This window comes from Phalacrocorax aristotelis, chromosome 13, assembly GCF_949628215.1.
Source record: "Phalacrocorax aristotelis chromosome 13, bGulAri2.1, whole genome shotgun sequence".
Lineage (NCBI taxonomy): Eukaryota > Metazoa > Chordata > Aves > Suliformes > Phalacrocoracidae > Phalacrocorax > Phalacrocorax aristotelis.
In genome coordinates this window covers 14,595,489-14,622,620 of record NC_134288.1, presented here as the reverse complement: position 1 = coordinate 14,622,620, position 27,132 = coordinate 14,595,489, and the positions used below count along the sequence as shown (strand labels likewise).

The 27,132-nt window shown below is 39.2% G+C and overlaps 1 protein-coding gene across 1 annotated transcript in view; it reads left to right on the top strand.

Annotated features, from left to right (window-relative positions):
* VAPB (VAMP associated protein B and C) overlaps nucleotides 1-23,319 on the top strand; it is a 31,971-nt gene extending 8,652 nt beyond the window's left edge. Inside the window, exons 2-6 of the mRNA XM_075109165.1 lie at nucleotides 7,810-7,962; nucleotides 15,774-15,877; nucleotides 18,044-18,124; nucleotides 19,715-19,891; nucleotides 22,072-23,319. Of these exons, the coding sequence (XP_074965266.1) occupies nucleotides 7,810-7,962; nucleotides 15,774-15,877; nucleotides 18,044-18,124; nucleotides 19,715-19,891; nucleotides 22,072-22,230 (674 nt within the window). The 3' untranslated portion in view covers nucleotides 22,231-23,319. The remainder of the gene's footprint in view (nucleotides 1-7,809; nucleotides 7,963-15,773; nucleotides 15,878-18,043; nucleotides 18,125-19,714; nucleotides 19,892-22,071) is intronic.
* The last annotated feature ends 3,813 nt before the right edge of the window (nucleotides 23,320-27,132 follow it).

Below are 27,132 nucleotides of genomic sequence, written 5' to 3'. Positions count from 1 at the left end.
ACCCTGCTAAATTGAGGATTCCTTCCTTATTTATAGCTATAATCAGTTTCTTGCTGCCTTTTTTTTTTTAACTTACTAGAAAAGTAGCTACTCATTGTGCATCCCAAAATCTCTAATTTTGCTCATATCTTCTGGTAGTTGCAATGTATGCATAGTTTTGCACTTAAAATATTTGCTCAGTTGCTATTTAAGTTACACATCAAATTTGTCTGTTTGAAGAGTATATATGAGTATAAAATTAGAGTAGTTAAGTTGCTCCTTCCCTACCATTTTAATGTGCACCTGAAATGGAAATTAGTGATGAAATTAAACCAGAAAAAATGACTTCACAAGAAGTACAAGAAGCAGCATGGTTTGGGATGTTGATTACAATCATGATGCTTCTTCCAGGGAGATACTTTACACTGACTACAGTCTTTAGCACTGTTTTTGCCAGGGAAGCTTGCACATCAGGCCGTCATCATGCTGTGCTCTGCTCTCCACTGCTGCATCCCACATCTCCCTGGCGGCCTGTGCTTTGTTTCAGTACCCTTTCAATACCCAGCCAGCAACCCCCGTGAATAAGGCCTCTAGCCGTGTACAATAAGTTGGTGTCTTATAATAATTAGGTCTTACTATGTCATGCTTACTGAAGGCGATGTACGTACCCTTTCACTATCAAAAGAGTATGCCGCTGTTCTCTGAGCTGTTTTCATACGTGGAGAGAGTTGGTACATATGATATTTGTAAGTGGAATGAACAAAGTAATACGATACATTTGGCATTCGGTTCTAAAAGGATATGAAAGCACAGCTGAAACAGAGATACACCTCTAAAAGCGAGCCAACTCTGCATTAGTCTCTTGTTTATGCAGTTGTGTGCAGAAAAGTGCTTTAAGTTTAGGATGTAGAGAAAATATTTCATGTTGTGCCATTTTGTTGCTTAAGACTGCTGTAAGTAATGTTTGGGTGTAATAAAACTCTGAAGAGATCAGTTGGAAAAACAAATTACACTGGTACCAAAACTATTTGAAGGGCATATTCTTCCATTTCTCTTGGTAAATTTATGTGTGGCCTCACAGTTCTTACAACTGTGAATTCAAACTGTTAATGATCCTCTGAGGAATAAAAGGTGACAAAAATGACATACTAATAGATACCCTGAAAATAGTCTTCAGTCTCATAGTTGTTTTTCTCTTCTTTTTTTTTCCCCCCATTAAGCATGAGGCACACTCTGGCAAAAATAGTTTGTGCCAAAATAGGCCAGGGAAGGACACTCATTAATCCGTCCAAATGGAATAATTTGCTGCCAACCTTGCTCCAACTTTGACATCTTGATCATGTAATTTTGTTGGTTTTCTACATCTTTTTTTTTCCTCCTAGATCATTTTATTGATTACTTTAAAAAAAAATATTACTGCGTCAGCTGTTGCATGGGGAGTGATTTGCATGGCACTTCTATTTTTGTAATAGGTTTTTCATCAAGGCTTCTACTGTTTGACCCAGCAGAAGTGGAAATGACCACTTCCCTCCTATTACTTTGCTTCAAGGGCTCTTTCGGGTGAGGATAGTCACGGTAAGAGTAAAGAAATTGATTCCACAGGGGCGGGGTTTTCTAGCGACTTCCATTTAAAATCTGAGCTGAGATTGAAAGGCTTATGATTGGTTTACACAAGGATTAAGGGTCGCCTACGTTTTTGTTAAAAATAATTACCAAATTTGGGATTGTTGGGTCCTCTCAGTGAGTTACTTGTGAAATCAGATGTTTATGCAACACAGGCACTTCTTGTTTCTCATTCTTCGACTTCTTTGATTTCGGAAGTTGTGGATGCTCAATTATGAATATCTCCAGAGCCAGATGATGATGATGATTAAAACTTGGCATACAGTACTTTTTAAAACACTAATCTTCACAAGATTCTCTGTAATTAGATAAGTATTCTCCTGACTTCACAGAGAGGAAAACTACCAGGGTCCAAATCTGCTTCTGTTTTGGAGTTGCTATCGACTCTTAAGGCTCTTAATAGCAAAAGATTGAGCCCTTAAGTGATTTGTCTAAAGACAAGTAAGATGGTGGAAGAGTTTGATTGGATCTTGGGTGTTCTCAATTCACAGGCACCTGGCTGATAGCTCAAGATGTCTTGCTTGACATTTCAGCTTTCTTCATTTTAGTGTTTCTCTTCAAAGGTCATCAATTCCATATATAACTTTAAAAAGAAGTGTGCAGTAAGTCGAGTTCCACACCTGTTACCGAGCCTTCTTGCTCATCGCTAGTGTTTTTATTTTGACTTTCTCTCTATTGCTAATAGACATCCCCAAAAATAAAATGGGAGAAATTGTGGAAATAAAATTAAATCACTTGTTACTGTCAGAGGTATAGTAAAGGAACTGAGAAATAACTCTGATACGATAAGAGAAGTTATAAGTAGAAAGGCTGAAATACTCAGATGGTGAGACAGTCGTGTTCTTGGGTGGTGGTTGTTTTGTCGGCGGTGCTGATACGCTCTCGCTTAGGACTCTGCAGTAGGCTGGTACATGCTAGAGCTGGGCGAGGGGCATCCCCAGCTGGAGGGGCTGACCAAGCTGGCGGGGAGGCACTCTGTGCTGTGAGAGCAGGAGCCAGCATGGTGTGTGTGGTGAAGGGAGCCTGAAGTACTATGTTCAACCCCCACCCTTTCTGCTCATACCTGCAGAGTCAGTGTGGCTGTTTCACTGGATGAATTACTGCTCTGGGTGGACATCTGCTAGTCAGGGCACATCGATGTGGAGGATTTGAGCTCCTGAGAATAGCCACAAAACAATTTAAGTTTCCCCTTTACTGCTTTCTACCCTCTCCCTTATTAAAGATTCCTTGGTTACCTTTCTATGGCTGATTAATATATCAGGTGATTAATGACTTTCATCTGACACATCGATGGGATTAAACCATGGTGAAATATGTCCTTCCCCTCCTATTTGTTGCATTCTGCTGCTTTCCACAAGGGAAGGACGAGAGGGGTTGCTCATTAGAAGCTCTGCCTGGATTTCTGCCTGTTTCCAATTACCTTGCTTTTGGATACGTGTTTGTGGTGCTGAGATGGAGTGGCAAAAATTGTTTAGGGAAAGATGAAGAAAGTGGATCTAAAATATTCTGGGCAGCTTGATGAGAATTTATTCTTAGTCTTGTTAATCAATGATTGCCAGTTTAACATGACTTGACTACGGTATCAAGTGCTACTGCAGTGCTTTTGCTCTGAAAAGCACCAGTTCGGTAAAATTTTTTTTAGGGGATGCCTGGCTTTAAGCAGATGGGAATTTGCATTAGATTTAAGCACAAAAAAAATTAGGCATGTACCATAATTACTTTCAACAGCTATGCCAACTCTACAAGGAGTGTGACTGCAGAGTGTATGCCTAGACATGCTAGCTTTAGCCTACTAAATATGAGCCCTTGTTGCTTTAATTTGGCAAAATGCTGTGCGGAAAGGTGCAGTTTCCCTGATGCCAGTGTCTTGAGTGCTGCTTGATCTGGCTGAAAACTGGTTCTCCTTTTTCTCTTCCCCACTGCCTCCTCCCTCACTCCCTGTCTTGTAAGTGGATTAATTTTCAGCCCGAGCAGCTCCCTGGCTCAGCTCTCAGCACAGCCAGATGAACACTCTGCAGCTAGCACGAGCGGTTGGTGGAGATGAGAGGTCATACCACCTCCCCTTTCAGCAGAGAGACAGACTGATGCAGGAATAAAGCAACCCTGGGACTGTAGCCCAACCAATGTGTGTAGCTAATTATAAAGATGTAGTAGTATTAGCACGTACAAATCTGCAGAGGACTGTGCCTGTTCGGTTTGAACGTTCCTGCCCAAGCGTGTGCCATCAAAGCGTTGCCTCTGCTGATGCTTGTGCTAACTTCTTTCATGTGCCAGTGTGTGCTACAGCAGTGCTCTTGATGCATTGAAAGTACATGTCTATGAGGATTATTTATTTGCCGTGCTAAAGCACAGAATTTTGGTTAAGGTGAGAATAATCGTATTAAGATTCGGTACAGACGATGTAGCTGTGTAACATGGTTCCTGTGCATAGCGAGTGGCAAGAAGCTTACAGCAAGTACTGTGCTGATCAAAAAATTATCAGCCTGGATTTGCTGGTACAATTATGGGCAATTTTTATTGCAATGAGAGTTATTTAAAATTTAGATAGAGTTGACATCATGTTCTTTTGACCTAATTCTCAGGCTTTTGTATTATTACTAAAATGATCTGGGATATTATAATGCAGTACACTGCAGAATGGCACTCTTAGGAAAGATTGATACAGCAGTAGTGTTTGAATAGGAAATGGAGCGTGGCAAATTCTGAGATAATGCTGTGATCTTCAAATGTGAAGGGTTGTATGCGTAGCTCCTGGGTGGAAAGCCACAGCTGCGGTTTGAAACTAACCCTGCTGAAAAGTGACCCTACGGAAAACCACAGCACCTCTTACTGTTGTTGCATGGGTATATGAGGTGATGTTTTCTTTTCTTTAAGCAGTACTGTCAGTGTGCGTATCACTAGGTGCCCAGTTTGCATTGACACAAGTTGACTTGATTCTAACTGGCAGGAAAAAGTCATCAAGCCCTCGTGGAATATTCCAAACTTTCACCGCCAAATTTAATTTGCTACATTCTTCCTTGCAGACAGCTTGCTCCCATGACAACCCCATGTCAGATGATGCATGTACAGATCCTGAGTTTCCCATAACTTTGTCCTTGGGATGACACCAGTGGCATTTTTCTCGTGATCTTTAAAAACAGGGGAGAAGAATAGTTCCTTTTTTTTTTCTTTTAAGAAGTGAGAATTGTCATTTGGAAAGCACCCCGCCTTAACATAAGTTTCACTTATCTAGAAATATTAAAAGCAATCAAAAATACGTTATTTTGTTTTGAACATTATGAAATAAAGGTTGTGTTTTTTAAGTGTGGCTTCTCTTTAGGCACACAGCAAGAGTCAGTCTTCACTGCAGAGTCTGCTTGTTGCTTTTAACCCAAGTACCATCCAGATGCACCACCCTGACTGACTGTAATTGTGCTTACAGCCCACCTTAGGGGTGTAGGCATTCCCAGGTGGTGCATATACTTGTATAAATAGTCCAGCCACTTGCAGTGAGGACAAAGGCATTGGAAAGAAGTGTAGAGCATTTCCTATCCCTGTATCTGTAGCTATGATTCCAGAAGTCCTAAGGCTTTGGCTTGAAAAAATGAAGCTCCAGGGTAGATGTGTGTCCCATACGACAGTTGATACTCAAGCCATCCTTACCTGCAGTGTGCAAATCCAGACGTTAGAAAGCAAAGGTGTATCTCCAGTACAGAATTAGCTTGTATTTATCCTGGGATCAGTTCCCCCACATACCCCAACCTCCCTCAGAAATGTCTAACCTAACATATATTAACCTAACAACAGGCTATCAAGGTTTCATTTCAGCCTGAGTTGGCAGTCCATGGGCCTTGCTCTTAAATGGCAGGCCAACCAAGCTGATAATATTTCACTGCCGTGCCCTAATTACCCCATGAGTAATATTCTGTTGTCTATTTCTGGTTTACACACTTCAAAACACCTGTAATGGCACTTTAATGTTGCATTTGTCTGGTCTGTTTTGCTTTGCTACAGTATTTGAATAGCAATGCCATGAGGAGTATGCCTGCACACGAGTTTGCTGAAAGCAGACATCAGCCTTCTGGTACGGTTGTGCTGGCTGATCTGTAAAACCTGTAATTTGGGGAAAATGTATCTAAAGAAACTGTTTGAAGTTTAGCGGACAGAGAAGAAGAGGAAATGTCAAGCAGGCAAGAAGAAATTAATTCGGCCTGCTGAAAGGTTTTGCTGCCAAATATTTTGGTATGATCTATGTTAGCAGTAAGTAACTCCATTTGGAAATTATTTTACACATAGAATTGTTGTTGTATTACTATTGCAAACAGCAGCTCTGTGCTGGGGTGCACAAATCCCTCATGCATTCATGGATCAGCCAAGTAAAAACACGGTATTTCCCACAGGAAATCTATCCCAGCATGCAGGCTAGTAAAGCACTATTGAGGATGCAGCTGCATATGTAGGGCTTTGTACAGACGACCCTCCCTCTGTGCTGGAATAGCTGCTAGTAAAGGCACATCCTTAATTCTTAGGCATCAATTAATTTCTTCTGAAACATCAGACTTCTCCCAGTTAGAGCTATCTCGAAGATCTGCTACTGTCTTTACACACTTAAATGTTTGCTGGGCTTTTCTGATAGTTTGGCTTGTTTAACAACTCACGGCTTCTTCTGCCCAGTTATTTTCCATTAGACTTACACTCTCCCTCTGCATGCAGAATACAGAAAACTTGACAGCTGTGTTTCATTCTCTTTCACATCTCTGTGTTTCACCAGGCACAGGTTTAGTGAAATCTTTGTCATGGGATCTGAAAATTTGATTGCTTTTATTCTTTTTTGGTGCCAGGTTACATGTAAATGCAAAGCTGGCTTGTTCAGAGTGCAGGCAGAAATGGTGCTACATTGTTCTCTGGTTGGGTTTTTTTTGCGGCTTCTAATTACTTAAATTGAAGCAAGGATAAAGGTTGCAGGACTGTAATACTTTTACAGCTGTATTAAATGTCATCTTAGGAGACAAATCTGTGTGATAAATTTATAGAAAAGGAAGCAAACAAATTATTTTAAGCCGACCATGCTGCAGGAGGAGGATGGTGGAGTATTGCCTGCTAGTATTTTTATTATCATCATCATCATTCACCCTTTTTAAATTTTAGGGCTGTCATTTCTGCAAGGAAAGGTTCAGTGCTTTTTTTGACTAATTGGCTTTTACTCCTGAGGATAAATGAAGATATTTTATTCAGGCATCAAATTAATTACTTTTATGCAGAGGACACTTTGATCAAAGTGTGGTTATATTTCTTTTACCATCTCAGCAAGCACTGCAGTTTTGTGTTACCTGCCTGATTTATGAGCGTCTTGTAGATAATCTGGAACTAGCCTTTTCTCTAACCTGAGGGATTTTGGCAGTTTCAACTAGGTAGTGAGCCTGGGAGAAACTGATTGGCCTGCGCTTGGTGTTGCAGAACTTGACAATGGTTTGATTCTGGCTTTGCTAATACAGAAATCTCTGCCAGTGTTCTCAGCGTCCAAGAATTTTCCTATTTCCACATGGTTATTTCCTGTCTTGGGTGAGGTAGGCTATTTTATGAATATTTCTTCTGGTTTATCATTTCTAGTAGCCAAGAGAATTATTCAAAAAAAAAAAAAGACGTGGTAGGAAAAGGGGCTGCACACTGAATACTTACCTTGCTGGTTATGGTACGGCATTTCTGAATACCTGGTGGAATCCTGCTTCTGCGGAGGTACAGCTTGCATGTGCAGATGAATCTGTAGTAGCACTTTGTTATCATTCCCTTTCTAGTTAACATACTGTACTGGACTCCCATTTATCATCTGTAACACAGGTGTATGTGGTATCTCTCTGTAAGCCTGGTTTTACTGGGATTCAGTAGTTAGAATGGAGTAACTATGATACAGCAGAGAATTTGGCATCATTGGAATGCCATGTTGTTGTGTCAGCACCATCTATAAATGATTTCCCCCTTTCTGTTTTGCTATTAACGATCAACTTCAGCTGTTGCGCTGTGAGTGCTGGAGCATGCTGCACATCAGCATGCTCAGAGGCCTCACTGCATCCTCAGCTTTGTGTGCGTGATTATCTGTACGTGCCGTGGATGGAAATTGAACATCTAATTACTTTATAAGATTTGTGAACAGAGATTTAGAGCCTGCTTAGCCTCTGCTTGAAAGTACTTTCTGTGTGATTTCAAGTCTGCTTTTGCTCTCCTCCTCAGGTCCTTTCACAGATGTTGTCACTACAAACCTGAAACTCGGCAATCCTACAGACAGAAATGTGTGCTTCAAAGTTAAGACCACAGCACCACGTAGATACTGTGTAAGGCCTAACAGTGGAATTATCGATGCAGGAACATCAATTAATGTTTCTGGTAAGTCATTCAAGCAGTTTTTTGGTGATTGAAAATAGCTTCTTCTAACCAACTATTTCTTGGAATGCTTTGCAATCTGGAAATATCTTGTTGAATGTTTCTAAAAGCAACAAGTGTGATTTCATGGAGAAGCAGCCATTTCATAGATATTTACTTCCCTTACCCCTGGTCTAGCGGTAATAGATCTGGTTTTACACCTTTTCTGGGGCGGGGCAGGGAATACATAAATGGATTTATATAGTTCAATAACAGTTTTAGCCAGCCTATCCAAATCAGCCCTGCCCTCCCTGTGGGGTTAGTTTTTTGCCAGCTTAACTTCCTGAACCAGCTCACCACAGGGTCAAACAAATGCTTGGACAGGCACATCAAGGTAAGAATAAAACTGGGTGGACTGGAGCCATACCGGTTTAGAGTCATGTAGGCTGTTGCCGAGCCACCTATATAACCAAAAATGAAAACATTTACTTTCAAACCATGCTTGTTTTGTGTTCCCTGAAGATGCAACATGCTTTGGTGTTAGAAATGTCAAGTGACTAAATCTTTGCTGTTCCATAGGAAAAGTTAGTGATTTTTCTCTAATGAGTCAGTAGCTCTTGACTTGCTGGAGTTTGGTAATGGAAAAGCAAAGAAGTGGCTTACCTTGAAAGCATGAAGTGTCGAGTGTTTCCCATAAACAGAATGTCTGTATATTATTAACTTGCTGATGATACATGCATGAAAGCAACGTATTTTCTCAATGACTTCTCTGATCCGTGTTTTTAACAGAGAATTCTGTCAAAGCATGTAGTAGTAACATACTGCATGAATAAAGTCTTAGTTAAGAAAATTATTTCTACAAACATGCAGATTTGTTTTACTATTATTAATAAATTTTAATATTGGCATGATAAGAAAAATTACTTACTGATAGGTTATACAGTTTGCCATCAGTTTCTTACCAAACTTTTCTAGCCTGGAATAAAAAATTCTGGGAGCTAGAAACTACTGCTTTTTACTTAGGGGAAAAAAAATCAAAATGTAAAAATAAAGACTTCAGGTTTTTACTTAATAAAATGTAAAATATTTAAACACCTTACCAGTGGAGATCTTGCTTCAACAAAATAAAAATACTTTGCACTGTAGCATTAAGAAACTCTAATAGTGTAAGTCATCTCATGCATGCTTACAATTGCACACTCGTCGATCTGTTGTCTTTGGGATTTCTATTGTGACACATTGAGCGTGCATATGATTGCAGAATGGTGCCTCGCTTGCCGTTACTCTCTGGGGAATGTCACAGTGAGGGTAACCAGTACAATGTGGTAGCTACGGGTGGGGCAGGCAAAACACTTCTGCTTCAGGAGAAGGCTAGCATGTATCCAGTAAGCTCTGAAATGACTAATATGTAAATGAAAAAGCTCTCTAGAGAGAAATTGAGATTTTTTTAAAACTCAGGACAGTTCCTAAGTAAAGCTGTCTGTCATCCTCACTAGCTGCAGGCGAGCATATTAAACATGTAGAAATCAATGAAGTGATAATGAAAATTAGCATGGTTTCTAGCTACAAATTATCTTCATGCCATAAAGATGTGGATTCTTTTCATCTTTCAGATGAACTTTCAAAATTAAAAGCCTCCTTACTTTGCTGGCGCATACCATGCTTTTTAAATGTCGTCTTGATCTCAACATTGAGTGTTGTCTTAAACTTCTTCTTACTATGACCCTTCGCTCTACCTTGAGCGGAATACACTATAAGCGAGTGTTGAATGAACCATCTTGTGTTATGCTACCAGCATGCCTACATCTTACTTGCTTTTCCAGCCCGACTCTTCCCAGCAGCGTACCAGATAGAACGTGGATCTAGTCCAAGACTTGACTTCAAGTATTCCATTATGAGAGATTGCTGTGCTAACCCTGAGCTACGCTTTGCTCTTGCTTACATAGCTTTGAAAAACTTCCCTTTTCTGATAACTTTATTTATAGTGATTTATGATTCTGTTAGTTTTGCAAACGGCTATGGTATATTTAATCACAAGCTCACATTTGTGTTCTACATGTTTTCATGCTGATAATAACTTAGTAATAATAAATAATGGTCCTAAATTGCCATTCCTTATATTAACATTATATTTTAAAATGCAAGTAGTACACAGTCATTGTTCTTTAGGTAATATATTAAGGTAAATTTATATGTAGATGTGTTACAGAATTTTGGGTTTATAAATATTAAGTCTTTATTTCCTAAAACATTCTAAACCGAAGCTGTCTTTATTATGTGCTGTGGTCAAATTTCTCTTTAATAGAGCTTTATATATCTCACTTCTGGTAGCTCCTTTAAACCATGCATGGGACCTAATTTTGGACTTAAAGATGGCAGTGTCTTTGGTTCTGATTAGCAGAAGGGATCTTTTTGATAGGGGGGATCAAAGAGGGAACTTTCATTAACTTACAGAACATAACTGGTTTTGAATTCACAGGTGTGGTTAGCCTTTGCTTTGGAGCAATGTTGCTTAAGAACAGAGGGCTGATTTTGGAGCTAATGAAGTGAAAAATAAATAGAATTTGTTTCTTTGTCTGTGAATCAGTTATTTTTCAGTCATGTAATTCAAGTCTTGCACAGGGCATAAAAATAGGACTTGAATTCCTCCAAACCTAGAGAAAATAGTACTGATGAGAAATTATTAGAATATAGTTAATTCAGTACAACTTCCGGATACTTAAACTAATTGGGCTGTATTTACTATCTGCAATCTGTTCTCTTGAGAATTGCTGACTGGCTGTAGCACAGCCGCTCGGTAGCGCTGCATTGGTACTGCACCTCGTCTCTTCAGAAAATCCGTGCCTACGTATAGTGACATGAAGCTCTGGAACAATTCATAAGTTTCTCAGAATTTTACTGACTGAAGCTGAGTTTGGGGCAGCCCTACCTGCCTTGGGCTGTAGTAACTGTACCTCCTTAAGCTCCTGTGAAACTGTCTGTACTGTTTTGATGTAAGTGTATGAGATGTTGTTCTGCCCCAAGACAGAGGCAGCAATCAGAACATTATTCCACTTTATTTCGTACTAGTGTGTTGGCTCATTTAAAACACATAAAATTCTAGAAAAGTAAAGCTTGCTTTATTCCAGTGGAGTGCCACGTACTGGCTTCTTACACCGTATAACAGCTCTTCCTAAATGTCTGCATTTAAGGCCCCGTCAGCTTGCGCTGCTTGCTGCGATGTCAGGTTTGTAGCCTGTGTTTTCACCTGTTATATAATGGCGTGTAATTTTAACAGCTGAGTTTATGTAACTGTCAGGAAGTGTATGTGTGCGCTGTCATCTGATTTCATTGCATTTGGTCTGAATTACTTTGAAAAGAAGGGTATTTGCACACATTCTGTTTTTGTTAAACATGTCTTATTTCAACAAAGATATCTGATTTTGTGGCTTCCGAGAGGTTGAAATCTAAATAAAAGACATGAATGGATTACAAAGGAAAAGTGGAAAAAAAATAAACAGATGCCGATGAGTCTGCAGATAGGTGTATAACGGGGGGAGAGAGGAAGTGCAGATGGTACCATCTGTGCACTGTGTCCCGCTGAAGAGAGCAGTCTGAACATGCTTCCTAAAAATGGGGAGAAGCTGACGTTATCCTTAGGTTGCCGTCAGATATCCTTGGGGGGATTTTTAGTCTCTTGTAAACTTACCTCACTTAGAAAAGGCAGTTTGCGTTGCCTTCAGGAGGGTGCTTCTGCAGCTGCACTTCTCTTCGGTGGCAGTGGGTCACCCTTTTGCTAGGATGCCGATTGTGTCCTGTCCGCTGCTGCAGCCCCCGGCTCTCCCGAGGCACCCTCGCTGCTGCACGCTGTTCCTCCGCGCATCCCAGGACTATTTAGCGACTGCCAAGTTTGGGGTTGGTTTTGTCCGCTTGCTTTAGAAGAATCTGTCTTGATTTTCACAGATTCAATTTTTTTTTTTAGGGTTGTTTTTTTTTTTTTTTGGAAAGAACTATATAAACATGGATCAAATGTGAAGTGGTGCAGTGCATTCTGCCTGTTTCTGTAGATGTGAGTGTCCTTTGCACGCTCCTAGCAGAGCTGATCAAATTGCACAATGATCTTGGGGCTTGCCCCTGTAGCTGGTTGGGGTATCCTATGTAAAGGTGACATAAATGTGGCAGATTAGATCTATCCTGCCCATAAAGAATTTCATGCAGTGCCATTTGGGAAAAATATCAATAAAGCTAGTGAAGAAAAATGGCTTCACAGGCTATTGAAGGGGCTACTTAACGAGTAAACAGTGATGTGGTGGATGGAAATGTAATAGCAGGAAGTTACTAGTGACATTCCTTGAGAAGGATTCTTGGTACTAATCTTGTTTAATGCTTTTATAAGCAGTTCTGGCAGAAGAAGAGTACACAAAAAATCCTGATGATGATGTAAAGTTGGGAGGCTGAAGATATGCAGCAGAACTGTGTGTCCTTGAAGGCTACAGTAAGAGAAACAGAGGATGAGTTTAATCAGAAAAACTGCAAAATCACGTACTTGGAGAATAAAATACTCCTGCTATAATGACAAGGTTGTTAAATGGAGGGGGCCAGATAGCGTAACAGAGATGCTGGCATAATGTGGCTGTGAATAAGACAAATGTAGTATGTGCGCACAGGCTAGATGATGGAAGAGATAAGAGAGTATAAATGCTGTTGTCCAAGGCACTAGTAAAATTTCCCGGATGCAAAATTAGAGTAGCTCATACAGAGAAGTTCAAGCCAGAACAGGTGCAGAGAATGAACGGGGAGCCTGGCCTGGAGAGGACCCGCCATTTAGTTTACCAGAAGGCCAAGAGCAACTGTGATTGATGTCTTGGAGTGCACCAGAAGTAAATGACTCTTCCCTTTCTTTGATATTTAAGCATAAGGGCAGTATTGGTCCAGGACCAAGTAAACAGGCCATTAATAAATTTAGGTGGAAACTAGAGAACGGTTGCTGACTAGCTGAGCAGGGAGACTTTTCTGTTCCTTCTGTGCTTGGAAGGGCGTGCTAGATCCTAGCAGGCATTAGGGGTAGAGTTTTGCCTCCTTCCATGTTTCTTGTTTGAAATTTCCTCTGTTCCTTGAGAAAGCAGGTTTACTCTAGGAGAACCAGAAGAGTTTAATGCTTCTGACATAGTTTACTGGCAAAGTTAATAACAGTTCTAGGAAAAGAAAAGAGTATATGAAGTGGTCACTGCCTCTCCTTCACTAGCTACAGAGGGCCTTGCGTAAAATATGGGGGGTACAGCAGGAGTGTGTAAGAGTTTAAAACTGGTATCAATTTCTTTGGGAACACTTCAGAACAGGATGTATGTACAGTTGGGCCTTTGTGTTTGAATTTTGAGAGAGGCAAGTGGGCTAACCAAATATAACTTGCGTTACTCCTCATTCTGTGGATATCTCGATGACTTTGTGGTTTTTGCTTGTTGTAGAATACTTCTGGTGCTTTAGCTGTAGGGTGATCAGTTTAGAAAAGTGGTTGGAACACAAAGCTCTGCCTAATGGATGTTGGTGCTAGTAAACTTGAAGATCATGTTATCATTTTGTCTCTTAACTCGGGGTTCTGATGAAAGCTAGTCAGAAACATTTAACCAGATGAAATGACTGATTTGATAAGGCATTTTGCAGGAAGATATACTTTTCACATAGTTCTTGCATAAGGTATGGAATTCGAAGTCAAAACAAAGGAGCCACATTCACAGCAGCAAATTCTCCAGCAATTAGGGCAGTTACATGGAACCGATCTTTCACAGAAACCCCCAATAGTATGCGAATAAATGCTGAAACGGTTTGGTTTCCTCTTGAACAAAGTACATATTTTTGAGCTTCCCATCTGGCTTACAAGACATTTGCTGAATAATGTGTGTCAATGTGGCTTTCATGTATTGATCTAAAAATACAAGTGCTAACAACGTTTGTACTGTCAAGCCCTCTTTAGCTGCTTGCTCTTACAATTCAGTGAATGGAATTCAGAGCAGTGATCATTTGGTGTTCAAGAATGGCTTCAGCACTATCACTTGGGAAATAATCTTCAAATGAGCATATAGTTGCATTCAGCAGAGCAAATGGATAAAACTGCAGATCTGGAGAAGTTCCATAAACAGTGGATAGTTTTGACTACCCAGCTGGATCTTACATGTTGTGTAGATTCGAAATAAGTTGAGGGTCTACTACAGGAGAGAAAAAATTCTGCTTTTCAGTGATGTATCATGCCATGTTGAAATATATGTGCTTTCACAGTGCAGTCGCTTCTGTTTGGAAACATAGTTTTAAAAATAGCCTGTTACTTTGCAAACATTCATTTTGGTCTAGCATTTGATTGCTGCAAGGTGAGCTAAAATGTAGAATAATTTTTAAAGCACCTCATCTGAGAGAATTTGCTGTCTTCCTTCTCTTCTGGCTTTAAAAGGCATGTGGTTGTTGATAGCCACAGATTGTGTGCATAATGAAGATGGCACAGCCATAACATATTCTGCTCATTGAAGGAGGCAAATTGGTTTGACTTGCCTTCATTTGCAATAAATGAGATCCTTGGATATCGCTTTTATATGACAAACCCCTGCAATTAGTGCATATGAATTTGGGCACATAATGTTAATAGCACTAGTACTTGAAAGTAAACCTAATTCTTGAACTGCTTCTCTTCTTAGTGATTGAATTGAGGGACTGAAGGGTCATAAAATGTGAATTTTTAAACCTTACACCATTTTGTATGCTGGCAGTAATTGCAGTATATGCAAACCTCAGTTTAAATGTGAGGGGGTGGTAGCTTTTTGCAATAGCTAATAACATGTTTGTGTAAACTGCTTTGCTTATCTTCACATATGTTCTGTCTCATGTTGAAGCCAAACCCGTGTTAATGTCACTGTAGCTGAATATCCAGGTGTCATTTGCAAAATGTAGGGGTTCTAAGTGACCACTGTGATTAAAGAATATTCCATGTAAATGAAATACATAATTCTCCGAGTTACTTTAACATGTTAGTTCTTTACCCAAAAAGAAAAGACATGGAAATTCCTCATATTAAATGAATGAAATAAAAAAATTTAAAAAGCCCACACACCCTGCAAACCTGCTGTTCCTTGCTCTCTGCCCCCTAAACATGGTCACTTTCTGCCTAAGTAAATTCTGGAATGTTTGTGATTTTCTGAATGGAGAGAAATATATTTCTTGTATACCTTTCAGAAGCAAAGTTTATGTAGTATTTAACCAGAGACTTCTGGCTGTAAATTGGTAACAAACTTCCAGCATCTTGTTTTTGGAAGAGAAATACTTGTACTTGATAAAACAAATACCATGAGACTCTCAAACTTTGTAGAGGAAATTTCCATTGTGAGACTTGAACCTCAAGGTTTAAAATGTTTGACTTAGTATAGCTTTTCTCAGGAACCATCAGCAATACCACGTGTGCAACTAATCAAAATATCAGCTTGTTACTTCTGCCCCAAGGATGGAGGAAGAAAAAAAGATGCTTTCTTTGAGAATTTTTCCCTCTTTCCCAGAAGATATGCAAATTATCTTATTTACTATAAGTTACTATTATCTTCCCATAATTGTGTAAGGAATGTTGTACAACGATCAGCATTTCCAAAATTCTCAGACAAAAATGTGGACAGACTGAAGAAGTCTGTTTCTATTTTCTTCTTTTATAATTTTGTTTTAAAGTGAGGTTCCTGACTCATCTGCTGCTTTGGTCATAAAGAACATACAACTTGAAACCATTTTAATGTTTGTATTTCTCAAATCTGGTAACTGTATCATCAGTGCATGACTGCGCATCAGAGCAATGTTAAAATAATGTGTTTTGGGGTTTTTTCTTGCAGTGATGCTACAGCCTTTTGACTATGACCCTAATGAGAAAAGTAAACACAAGTTTATGGTTCAGTCTATGTTTGCTCCAGCTGATACTTCAGATATGGAAGCAGTAGTAAGTATTGAAATGAATTAAAATTGATTTCTTTCTGATGGTATAATTTTATAAGACCTTTTACTGCATTAAGGGCTGTTGTCAAACCATGCTGGAATGATCCATGAAAACTTTGCCAGATTTCCATCTCTGTGCGTGGCAAGGTGTGCTCTGTTTATTTCGAGCTCCAGGAATCTTGCACTGAAAGACACAGGTGGTGCCTGTGGTTACTTCTTTAGGATGCTGCTGTCAGTAATGGGATACCAAGCCATGAGACAAATGTTAAGTAGATGTAATTTTTTCCATATATCATTTTTTAGAAAGGCCAACTTGAACGATATATTCTAAGAATATATTGAATGTATTCTAAATCCGTGGCATCTCTTATATTTTATGCGTCCACTCTCAGTCTTGAGTCTTCCCTCGAGCAGCTCCTTTTCCCAGCAAGAACAGGAGGATGATTCACAAGTATTGTATTTTTCTTTATCCCTACCTATGTCTGTTGCAGCTTAGGTAAATGAAAGGCCCTCATAGGTTTTTGTCCTGTGGATTGTAATTGCGAGTAACAGAAGCATGCAGGTGCTGAAGCAAAGAAGGACAAAAGACTTAGAAATAAGACATCAGGCTACATTAAGACAACTTGGAAAGGAATAAACCACTGTGTCAACTGGTGGCTTTCCTATAACAGCAAGATTTGCTACTGCAAGAAGGCACAAGGAAGCTTTCTCTAGTCTAGCTTTTGTTAGCTGCAGAGAATACTCAGTAGCTATAGAGGACACAATAAAAAAGAAAAAAAGGCCATTACTCTAAAGTGGGGGGCTTGTGTGTGTTTGTATGTATGCGTATTACTTAAAAACAGCCAACCCCAAAAAAACCTCAGAGTACATATCATGGCTTTTTTACAGTAGTCTTTACAATATGCATCTTCTTCTAAATAGCTTTCTAAAGCTGCGGCACTCTACAGGGTTAAGAATTTCCCTTCTGAAAGAGATTTATGGAGCTATATTTGTTTAATGGCCTCAAAATAAGATCCAGTGGTAAAAACAGCAATAGTAAAAAAACGTCTGCATCACTAGAAAGATAAGCCAGTCTGCCTTTCTTTCTAACTCTTTAATTTTTATGAGTTACTTTATACCATGAAAAATGTTATTCTGCTAGCAAAGAATGTTTTTAGGACCTGGATGGCCCTTTCAGTTTTCCAGAGCTCTCCAGACCAATACAATTTCTTTTCCTATAACACTTGATGAGTTCTCAGTTTTGTTGCTACTCTCCAAATCTCTTCCCATTCTGGATAAACAGGTGAGCTAAATTACTGGAGTACTATAAAGCTTTCAACACTTCACAGGCAGCCAACGAGCTCAAAATAGAGTTTTGACTTCAGCCACAGAAGAGCTGAAGTACGATTCAGCTATTTAGGATGAGTCAAATACTTCGTCGGGTTGCACAGAGGTTAGCTGCAATTTGGCACCTACTTGAGATGTGCTAAAGCAATACCATGCTACCAGAAGTATCATCAAAGTGAAGAGAAGAATGTGAGAACTCCAGGACATAAGTGTGGACATGTCTTGCTGTATATCACTACTACGACTCAGTCTTTTCAGTTCGGGCTTATGGCTGATATCGAGCAAAGATTTGTAACTGTCAATCCCTATTAAAAATATTGGAAGGAAGCTTTTTTATGGTAGACTCCCTCATTGAAGGGGAGAGAAGGATGAGAGGGGAAGCTTTGCCTTTCTATATGTAGCACATCTGTTATTGTTTAGATGTCGATGCTGAAAAATAAGGAGGTGGAAAATGAGGGGGAAGAACAGGCCTGGAGTTCATACCAGTCAGCAAGAAAACCTCATGTGAAATCTGAAAAGCTGGAATAGGAGCTCTGCTGAACAAAGGCTTCACAACTAACATTGCTGACGATTTGGGGGTTTATCTTTCTCTCATAAATTACCTGTGTAAGATTCAAGTTATTTAGAACGATTTCCTTCATGGTATCTGGTCTTTCTTTACAATACCACTCAGTTATGTATTTGGTTTCATTTTTCACCAAGTATGTGGTTAATGGTAACAAGATAAACACCTGTGGAGGTTTTCATGAGTAAGATATTCTGATTTGTTTACATAATACACTGCATTTTCCATCTGCCTTATTATACTGATGTTTAATATTAAATTAATATTAAATTATTCCAGTGGAAAGAAGCAAAACCAGAAGAACTCATGGATTCGAAACTTAGGTGTGTGTTTGAGCTACCAGCGGAAAATGATAAGCCTGTGAGTATTTTCAGATGCATACTGAGTGTTTTAACTTAATACCACAGTAAATCCTGTAAAATGGCATGTTTATACAGACAGCTATATAAGCAAAAGACAGAACCCTTTGTTTCATTGCCTGGATGGCATCACCCTTTGAAAACACAATATAAACTATTGAAAGTCTTAGTGATGCTTACTGTAACTAGCAGCTAATTTGAACAATGTAATTGCAACACAAGCACAAAGAAATCTTTTGAGTTGATCCGTTTTTATTTACTGAAAGAACACAGGATAAAGAATATCTTTTAAGAATTTCAAAGATGCCAATTGATGGTCATAAAGCTCAGAGTTTATAGTGAAGCAGTTATAGCCAAGAGCAATATAGATTTGCCTGTCCAACGCTCACTCCCCTTTGCTTCCTTGGTACAATGCTGATTTTAGCAAGTAGAAAGCTAGTAAGGAAGACATAAATGCAGTTAGGGATTACATTGCAATTAGCAGCTGTAATATTGTAGGATCCTTTTTTGTTAGGGTAACGAACTCATTAATTTCTAATGGAAGTATGTAGTGTCAAATGCAGAGCTGATGATGGATTGAATAAACTGAAAAGTGTTTCCTAGCGTGGAGATACTGAAGGCACAGTTGTTCTACCTTGCACTGGACAGCTTGTAATTACAATTATGTATTGTTACAATGTCGCTGTTGCAGTCTCTACATCTGCTCTACCTGCTCCAGACAGCAAACATTTGCCCTAAAAGTGGGTGCTTTTGCTCTAGGCCAGGGTACTTTCTGCGTTTCCAGTTTGGAGGAGTGATGATGGAAGGAAAAAATCCAGATCAATTTACTTAACAGCTACTCTGTTTAGCCATAATTTTTTCCGAAATCCCCAAAATTCATTAGGGCAAAACAAAGCACAACCAGTAACAAGATCTATTACTTCATTCATATAGATAAAATCTTAAAGTTTAGACTTTGGTGGCAGTTTGGGTGGGAGAGAGTGGTTGGGCGTTTTTGTGAGACCCAGGCAGTTTCATTCTGAAGTACAGAACATGGAGACGATCCAAAGGCAGGAAAGGGAAGAGGGCTTGGAGGTCTGCAGCTTGTGTCCTAATTTGGGTTGCAAGTTCCTCCATCACCGCAGAAATGCAGGAGGATGGAGAGGTGATCCAGCTGTGGGGAGTGAAGAGAGAGGGAACTGCAGCAGAGCAGGTGGGTAGTTCCAGCAATACCCTGGGTCCCGGCGTAGCTGCTTGTGTTGTGTTTGGGGAGGGAGAGGTGAGGAGAGCACTAATGCTCCATGAGCAGACTGTGAGCAAAGAAGTTCCCATTCATACCGTGCGACACGGTCTAAGGATATTTCCTCTTCTGTATATGCAGGGACTGAAAAGCCGAGGTCGTTCTGTCTGCATTTAGTGCTGCTGATCTGGTGTTTTCTGTGAAACAGAAGGGGGAAGTAAAGGTTAAAGAAAGAAAAATCTTGTTTATTTCTTTTGATACAGGCACGTATCAGGTGTGCACAGACAATTTTATCTGATTCTCCTCCTAGATATCAGGTGTGTGGTGTGCTTTTAATAACTAACCAAAAATCACTCTATCCTTTTTTAACAGCATGACATAGAAATAAATAAAATTGTATCCACAACTGCAACAAAGACAGATTCCTCTGTAATGTCTAAATCAATAAGTTCTTCTTTGGATGACACTGAAGTTAAGAAAGTAATGGAAGACTATAAGAGGCTTCAAGTAGAAGTTCAGAGGTTACGGGAGGAGAATAAACAGTTTAAGGTAAAGATACCTTTTTTTTCCCAGATTTCCCCTTTTCTGAAAAAGAAGCTTCCAACTTAAAGGTTTGGTTACTTGACCGTGGCACAATATTTTAATGTCGTCTATAAATAGAAAGATAATTTAGGTTTCTCTCTACAAACTGTGTAAAAGTGTTGAAATCAATGCTTCCTTTGAAAGGTGCGTACAAGTCATGCAGTCAGAGCAACTGATTGGATAGCAACCTAAAAGTAATGAATTCCCTTTTTCTCCTTTTCTCGCCTAATTTTCTCAGTCTGAATTAGGCGTTCAGTGTTGGATTTGGCCCTGTTCTCTCAAACTGATGGGAGCTTGAGGGCAGTGTTGTGCAACTACTGAGTGTTTTAGTAATTGCACCTATAATATGCAGTTGAAATGGCCAAAGACAGATTAATAGGAAATAAGTTTCCTGTCCTGTTCAGCACATCACTGTGAAATCAGTTGAGAAGCCTTTATCACCATGCTGAAGAACTCTTTTTATCGTAGTTTCCTATGTTGTAAATGTCTAGTTTTGTAGATAAATGCACCAATGAAAAGTTGGAATTTGTGAGTATTGGAGCCCAATGAAAGGAACTCTGTTCTGTCAGCTCTGATGCTGCTTGGCTGGCTGATGCATGAACAAATTCTTCAAACATTTGTAAACCAGTTTTGTTTTGCACATAGAAATAATATATGTATATAGCCGAGACATGACCTTAACTTCTCCTTGTGTTCTTGTTTTGCCAGTGTCTCACAATGCTATAAGTACTATATGACTTTATTTTATTTTTTTGCAAATCAGTCTTGATCAAACACCCTACAGGATATATCTAGAATTGAGCTGATGTCTTACAGCAACATCTTAAAAGGGTGAGCTGTTTGTTCCCTTTGTGGAGTGTTAGAAACATCTGTAAAACATCAGAAAACAATGTTAAATTACTGCCAGCCACCAGGTGCTGTAAGTGTCAGGCTAGAGTCACTGTCAAATGGGAAGTTAAAGTATTTAAAGTGAAGATGTGTTGTTTCTAGTGCTAAAATTACTATACAGGTAAACAACATTTTATTGTTTGCAAAAGTCTGTTGTCCCCATCCAGACTTAAAGCAGTAGTGGGGTATCAGGCAGTCTGTGACTTTTAATAAATAAATGATTTAAAATAAAAAGTTTTCCTCCAAGAACGTCGAGTGCCCCTTTAAATTCAGAAGTGCTAAACACTGGCATACGCTGAACCTTTTGAATTTCACTTATCTGACAATTTTCAAGGCTGCAGTAACTTTTATTACAATTTTATTGCTTGAGTATTTATTTTTATGTATAGACTGGAGGTTTTCACTTCGGTATTGTACACTTTTGCACTGTAATACTGTAACAGAGAAAAGTCTTAACACTGTTGCTTCAGCTGTACTCAAGTTAGGTCACAAAAGGCTCACTTTACCGTCTCCTGAAGTGCTCTGTGTGAGGACAGAGTGTGCTAACACACAGCTGTGCTGCCCAACAGTTCAGATCAAGATGTGGGGAACATCATCTCCACTTGAAACGATAGTATCTGGTGTTATGATGTTGTTTCATCTGTTGTCTCATCCATCTTGAAATCAAGAGAGCTGTCAAACTCGTACCAGGAAAATATCCTGATTATTGCCATTAGTTTCACGTCAAAATGTCAGCATTAATAAGATGGGGGAAATAGATTTCCCTTCAAATGCTGGTAAAATTTGCTTGTGACATCTAACTAGGGGAATGATGAGTATAATTGCCTTAAAGTTGTCTATTTTTCACAACCTATCTTAATTTATATTGAAAGGCCTTTCCCCTAACAGCACTATATTTGCTTACAGAGCAAGAAAAGCATCTTCATCCTATTCCCTCCACCATTGTTTTTGAAGTTCTGAATCTGTCTCCAGACTTCAGACAAGTGTTCTTGGAGGCTTCCTCGTTGCTCCCCCTATTTCCTTACAGCAGGAAGAAAACTTCCAGGAGCATGTGGCTTTTGCTCTGCTAATCAAGTAGATAGGGAATTCCTCTCCTACCTCACTACCCTTTCCTTCTCAGGATTTTCTAGGAAATAGAGCTCTAAATTAGCTGTAAATTAGCTTTTGCCTATTTTAGTATGCCCGCCTAAAATATATGTGACAAGGGTGAATATTTAAAGCTTTTTTTCAGTAGAAATAACCAATATATCTTCCTTCAGGAAGAAGATGGACTGCGGATGAGAAAGGCACCCCAGACAAACAACCCAATATCTGCTTCTGCAGCTGCTGTCAAGGACGAAGGGCTCAGCTCCAGACTACTTGCTTTGGTGGTTTTGTTCTTTGTCTTTGGTGTAATTATAGGAAAAATAGCCTTGTAGAGGCAGCATGCTGGAAATTGTAAATTGGTTTGATGGTTCTGCCATATCATTGGATTAAATTTATTCATAACAATGTTTAAAAGAAAAAATTAATGTATGACATCTCACAGGTCTTGCCTTTAAATTACCCCTGCACAAATACTATGTAACATAATCTAGAAAGTTTAAAATGTAAAATGAGTGAATGAATGAAAGAGAATATGCTTCAGTGATGAAGGGGGGAGAAAATAATGATTTAACACTACAATGGAATATTGTATATGTCATTGTAAACATTCTTAGACCCTGGTACATGTTGCTGGATTACCTCTTTTTAAAAAAAAAAAAAGGAAAAAAAAGGAAAAATAGAAAAAACTATTCCTCCACTGCTGGAGCTGGCCCGATTGGATGTTTGGAGCTGGGTTAGGCAGGAGGTGTTGATAACTTCTGTAAAATATGTTAATCCACCATTCTGCTCATAAATTTAACAGTTTCTGTTAGTGTCTTCAACTCTGTGCAAGTTACCAATTTCTTGGCACTTAAATGAATAGCGAGAAGCTGAAAAGAATTGTGCGTGGCAATGCTGATCGTGCTAGGCATCATTGAGGCATATGTTGACTGGTATGACGCTCATTTGGAATAAAGGTCAATGCCTTGTTCTCATAAAGGGACCAAGCTACATTGCTGTTGGTTCATTTAGTTGAATTAAAATGTTATTCAGAGATGTTTAATGCATATTTAACTTATTTAATGTATTTCATCTCATGTTTCCTTACTGTCACAAAATTGACTAATACTACATGGTATGAAAAGGCACCTGTTTAAAGCCAGTGACTAGAACTAAAAATTTGCTGCTGTAGTGATGTGAGATTCTTCTGCCTCCTGGAGTTTTGGGCACTACACAATTGTTGGGAGTTTTGATCATCTGAGCATTGGAGAAACAGTGGTCAGGAAACTGTTTTTGTATGTAAATAAGTCTATCTAGGGGAAAAAATATTAGTAGTAAACTAGTCCTATGCCGTAAAAGACCAATCCTGTTTGACTATGTAGCATCTTAAAAAAAAGAAAAAAAAAAAAAAAAGAAAAGAAAAATAAAGCCCCCAAATTAAAGTTTCCTTTGTTACTTTTGTCATGTTCTCACAGTTTCAGAGGGGGGAGGAAACAGTATTCTCTGCCAGCTTAGTTTGTTTATGGCATGAGGAAACTTGCAGCCTTGTTTCAGGATGAATTTTTTTTTTTCCCCCAGCCTAATTTTAAAATCAGTTCAAACAACCCCGTCATGAGCCTGATACACGTGAGTGTTGTTCAGAGTAACCGTGCTGACTGCTGAGGTGCAAGGCAACTTCCCGTTTTTCAGTTAAGTTGGGTTCAGTAGTTAAGACGTTTGATAGCGCGTTGGAAGTAAGGTGAAGGTAATTTTGTTTCTAAGCATACTTCTAGTACAAAATGGATAAACTCAATGTGTGTTAACACGTTGAACTTCAGTAGATTAAATAGCTTTTGAGCAGGTAAATTCCCATTTATCCATAGGTGGTAGGTCCGAAAACCATCGGTGACAAAAGTTTTTGTAACACCTTTCAGGATTAAGATACGTCTTTTAAAAGAGACTTCTTTCATTCCTTTATTATTCCTGTGACTTCTTGAGAAGGGTGTTTGGGCTGCAGCCTGCCTACTGCACTCGTTGACCTTTAGATTTGTTCTACTTGCGTCTCAAGGGTTTCCTGTGAGGTTAGGAGGGAAAAAAAAAAAAAAATCTTGACTGGTGTGTTCAGCTTATGAACACAACTCTGGAAGTACTTCTAGAAGATTCAACAGAAATGAGGGGTGTATCTTTAGCATTTTAAAATGCTAGTGCCTTGTCTGCTCAGGATGGAAGTGACAGAGCTATTGAAGTGTGGCTGTGAAGGGCAGAGAAAAGGGAGATGAGCTGGAAAGAACGGAGCAGTGAGTTCAGTGTGACAAATTGGGCAGAACTGATCAAGAAAAAGATACTTTCCGGGCAGTAGAAGCTAATGAAAACTTTAACATGAAACCTTTTACAAGAACCTTTTCAGAAAGACAAGGTTGTAAGTGATGTTGCAAAATGAGTTTTCATGGCTTTGAAGAATGTATTTGAGAAAACCTTTACTGAAGGGAGACTGAGCTATGCAGTATTTTTTTAAGAGGCTGTAAATATCTTGATCTCACTAAAAATGCATTATCAGAAGAGCCGAATTCTTCATTTGCTTTTACAAAAAATTTGACTTTTTTTTGAGAGCCCTTTGTTCTGCTGAAAAACAGCCTCAGAATGTTACTTTTTTAAAAATCGCTGTCTTTGTAGGGTAAAGGGGGAGGACTGAAGCTATAAACTGGTTTCTTGTGAGTGTTTTGGTAATAATATTCCAGGCAGATTTTATCCACGCTGTTAGCTACCACAGTTGACTTTGCTGGCACAGGCAGCTCCCAGATGAAGGGGAGAGCCAGCAGAATGTCTGTCCTCCTTCCAGCGTTCCATAGTCACTTCTTAGTGATCTGTGACAACTTGGAACTTCAAATCATTTGTGAGCAGACGTGTTCCTGTTGCTTGCACTCCAGGGTTATAAAGAGGTCCCAGAAAACACTCATGCTTTTCTAGATGCCTTACAAACGCGTGATCAAGGAGACCAGCAAACAGAGGCCCTTAGTTAAGGATCTGTTGGTAACGACTGTAGCCTGCAGTTGGGGCTGACCCACGCCATCAGTCCTGAACAAGACTGTTAAATTAACTGCTTATATTTTGGAACTTAACAAAATTCTGAGGTCTTTCCTAACCATTTCTGGCAACAGCCTGAACAGACAGTAACACTGAATTGTCTGGGTAATGCTTTGCTTTTGCTGAGCTTAAAATGAAATGTCTGACCAGTGGAATCCTTATTCCCTGTCTGTTTGACTGGACCCTTCTTTCATACACAGTAGAAGGAAAACTACGGATGTTTTTTCTTCCAAGCTTCCTAGAAGGCCAGTCTGTAGATACATTGCAAAAATATATTAGATGGATGTTCTTAAGCCACCTGGCTCTTTTCTAAGTTGTTGCTTACATGATGACACCAGAGCAAATGTTTTCATAGAAACTGAATTATTCTGGAGGGCATTGTATATCTTAGGAAGTTATGCATGAAGCGTAGAGTTTCTAAATAAGATTATTGCCTGGTGTCCTCGCACAACACCAGGTATTAGAAAACTGTAATTGATACATGATAGTAGAAATCAAGTTATTACCTAATCTAATTATTGTCCTTACTGTTATTTTAAGATGCCCACTTGCATATACATTTATTGTTAATTTTTTTAAGAGCCAGTAGAGGCTGCTTGGGTAGTCTTAATTTTGTGGAGCTTTACACTCCTGTCTGCACTCTTTGGGCCAATTTGGTATAAATAGATATCTAAAATGTCTTGAAGCCTAGTACTGGGAAACGAATGGGAAAATGGTTTCTATTTTCATGTAGTTATCCACATCTTAAAGCAAATATTCCGTGCATGAATGATCGTAACTATTGCCCTGCGTTGGCAGTTGTCAGCTGTGAATGCACAACTGGAACAATCGCATATGCAAGCTAGGCGCCCAGTTCAAGTTACTGTTGGTTGAATAGCCTTAGGGATTGAAGAGCGAGATAATATGTGTGTGTCACGTTGAGGGGGATTGATGTACCATAATGTAATTTTCTAAAAATACAGGATTGTAATAGCTTGATGGTGGTATTCCATGTTACTTTTGTGTCCTGAAGTGCTGTCAGTGGGATAAAGTTGGAACCTCACTTTGCAAATTGCTATTTTCTTCTCACCAATAAACTATAAAGGGTTTCTATTCGCTGCACACGTAAACTTGCAGTTCTTATTATAACCTTGATTTAGCAGTCAGCATATTTACGTAGTGGTGTGCACACAAAAATGGATTGTGAATGTCTTAAGATACTGGATGTTGTAGCTGCCTAATGAAAGAAAACTGTCATCCCTTTTCTTTACAAAACGTGTATGACCCTTTCGTCTCTCACTTGGAACACTTCCTTAATCTCGGGCACAAGAGTGACTTAACTGAAGTATTCTAAGTTTTTGAAACTCTACTTCTCTCGCTCAACATGATGTCCTGAAATGCCATATCCTGAGTTCTGCTTCCTATATAAAGTACCTGAGGGAAAAAAAAAAAAAAAAAACCCACAACCAAAATCCCTGTCTCTGAAATTAAAGAACATGTGAAACAAGCACTCTGAACCTCATGTTTGTTGTGGCTGTGGTGCAGCTGCAATAGTACTTCACAGCAGCACTAGAGCAGCTTGGGGTCGGGGAGCCGCTTTTTCACTGTTTGAAAATGCGTTAGCATCCATTTCTCAAATCCTCAAGTGAGCAAGCTGAGAAGGGACAGGTGGTGAGTGAATTTCCGTGTACAGATCTGAGGGGGGTTTTGAGTCAGAAACACTAATATAAAAAGAAGAAAGTAATTGTACGGCAGTGAGACTAATTCAATACCGTATGTGAAATTTACTATTTAAATAACTTACTTTTTAGTAAATATTTGTATAAACCAATGTTTAGGCATTTTAGAAAGAAAAGCAATTACTGAGCAAGGCTCATGTAGTGAAACCTAGCAGTTCTCCGGGCACGCTTCATGAAAAGATGACAATGGGATACGGTGCTGGTATAAATCATCTGTGGCAGTTAGATAAATAGCGGGATTTATTGTTCAAGCAAGGCAATGCTGATCCTTTGACCGTGTCCAATTAAGATTTCTTTATATTATGCTGAGAGCTTCATGTTATACTGAATCACTTTGGCTAATGGGCGTCAGTGCAAAAGCGATGTTACTCATTGTGCTGTTATTAACTGTTATTTTGATGAGCTTCGGAGGACAAAGTAATTGTGTGCTTCCACTACTCAAATCTGCTTAACTATAAAATTTGTTTGTTTTAT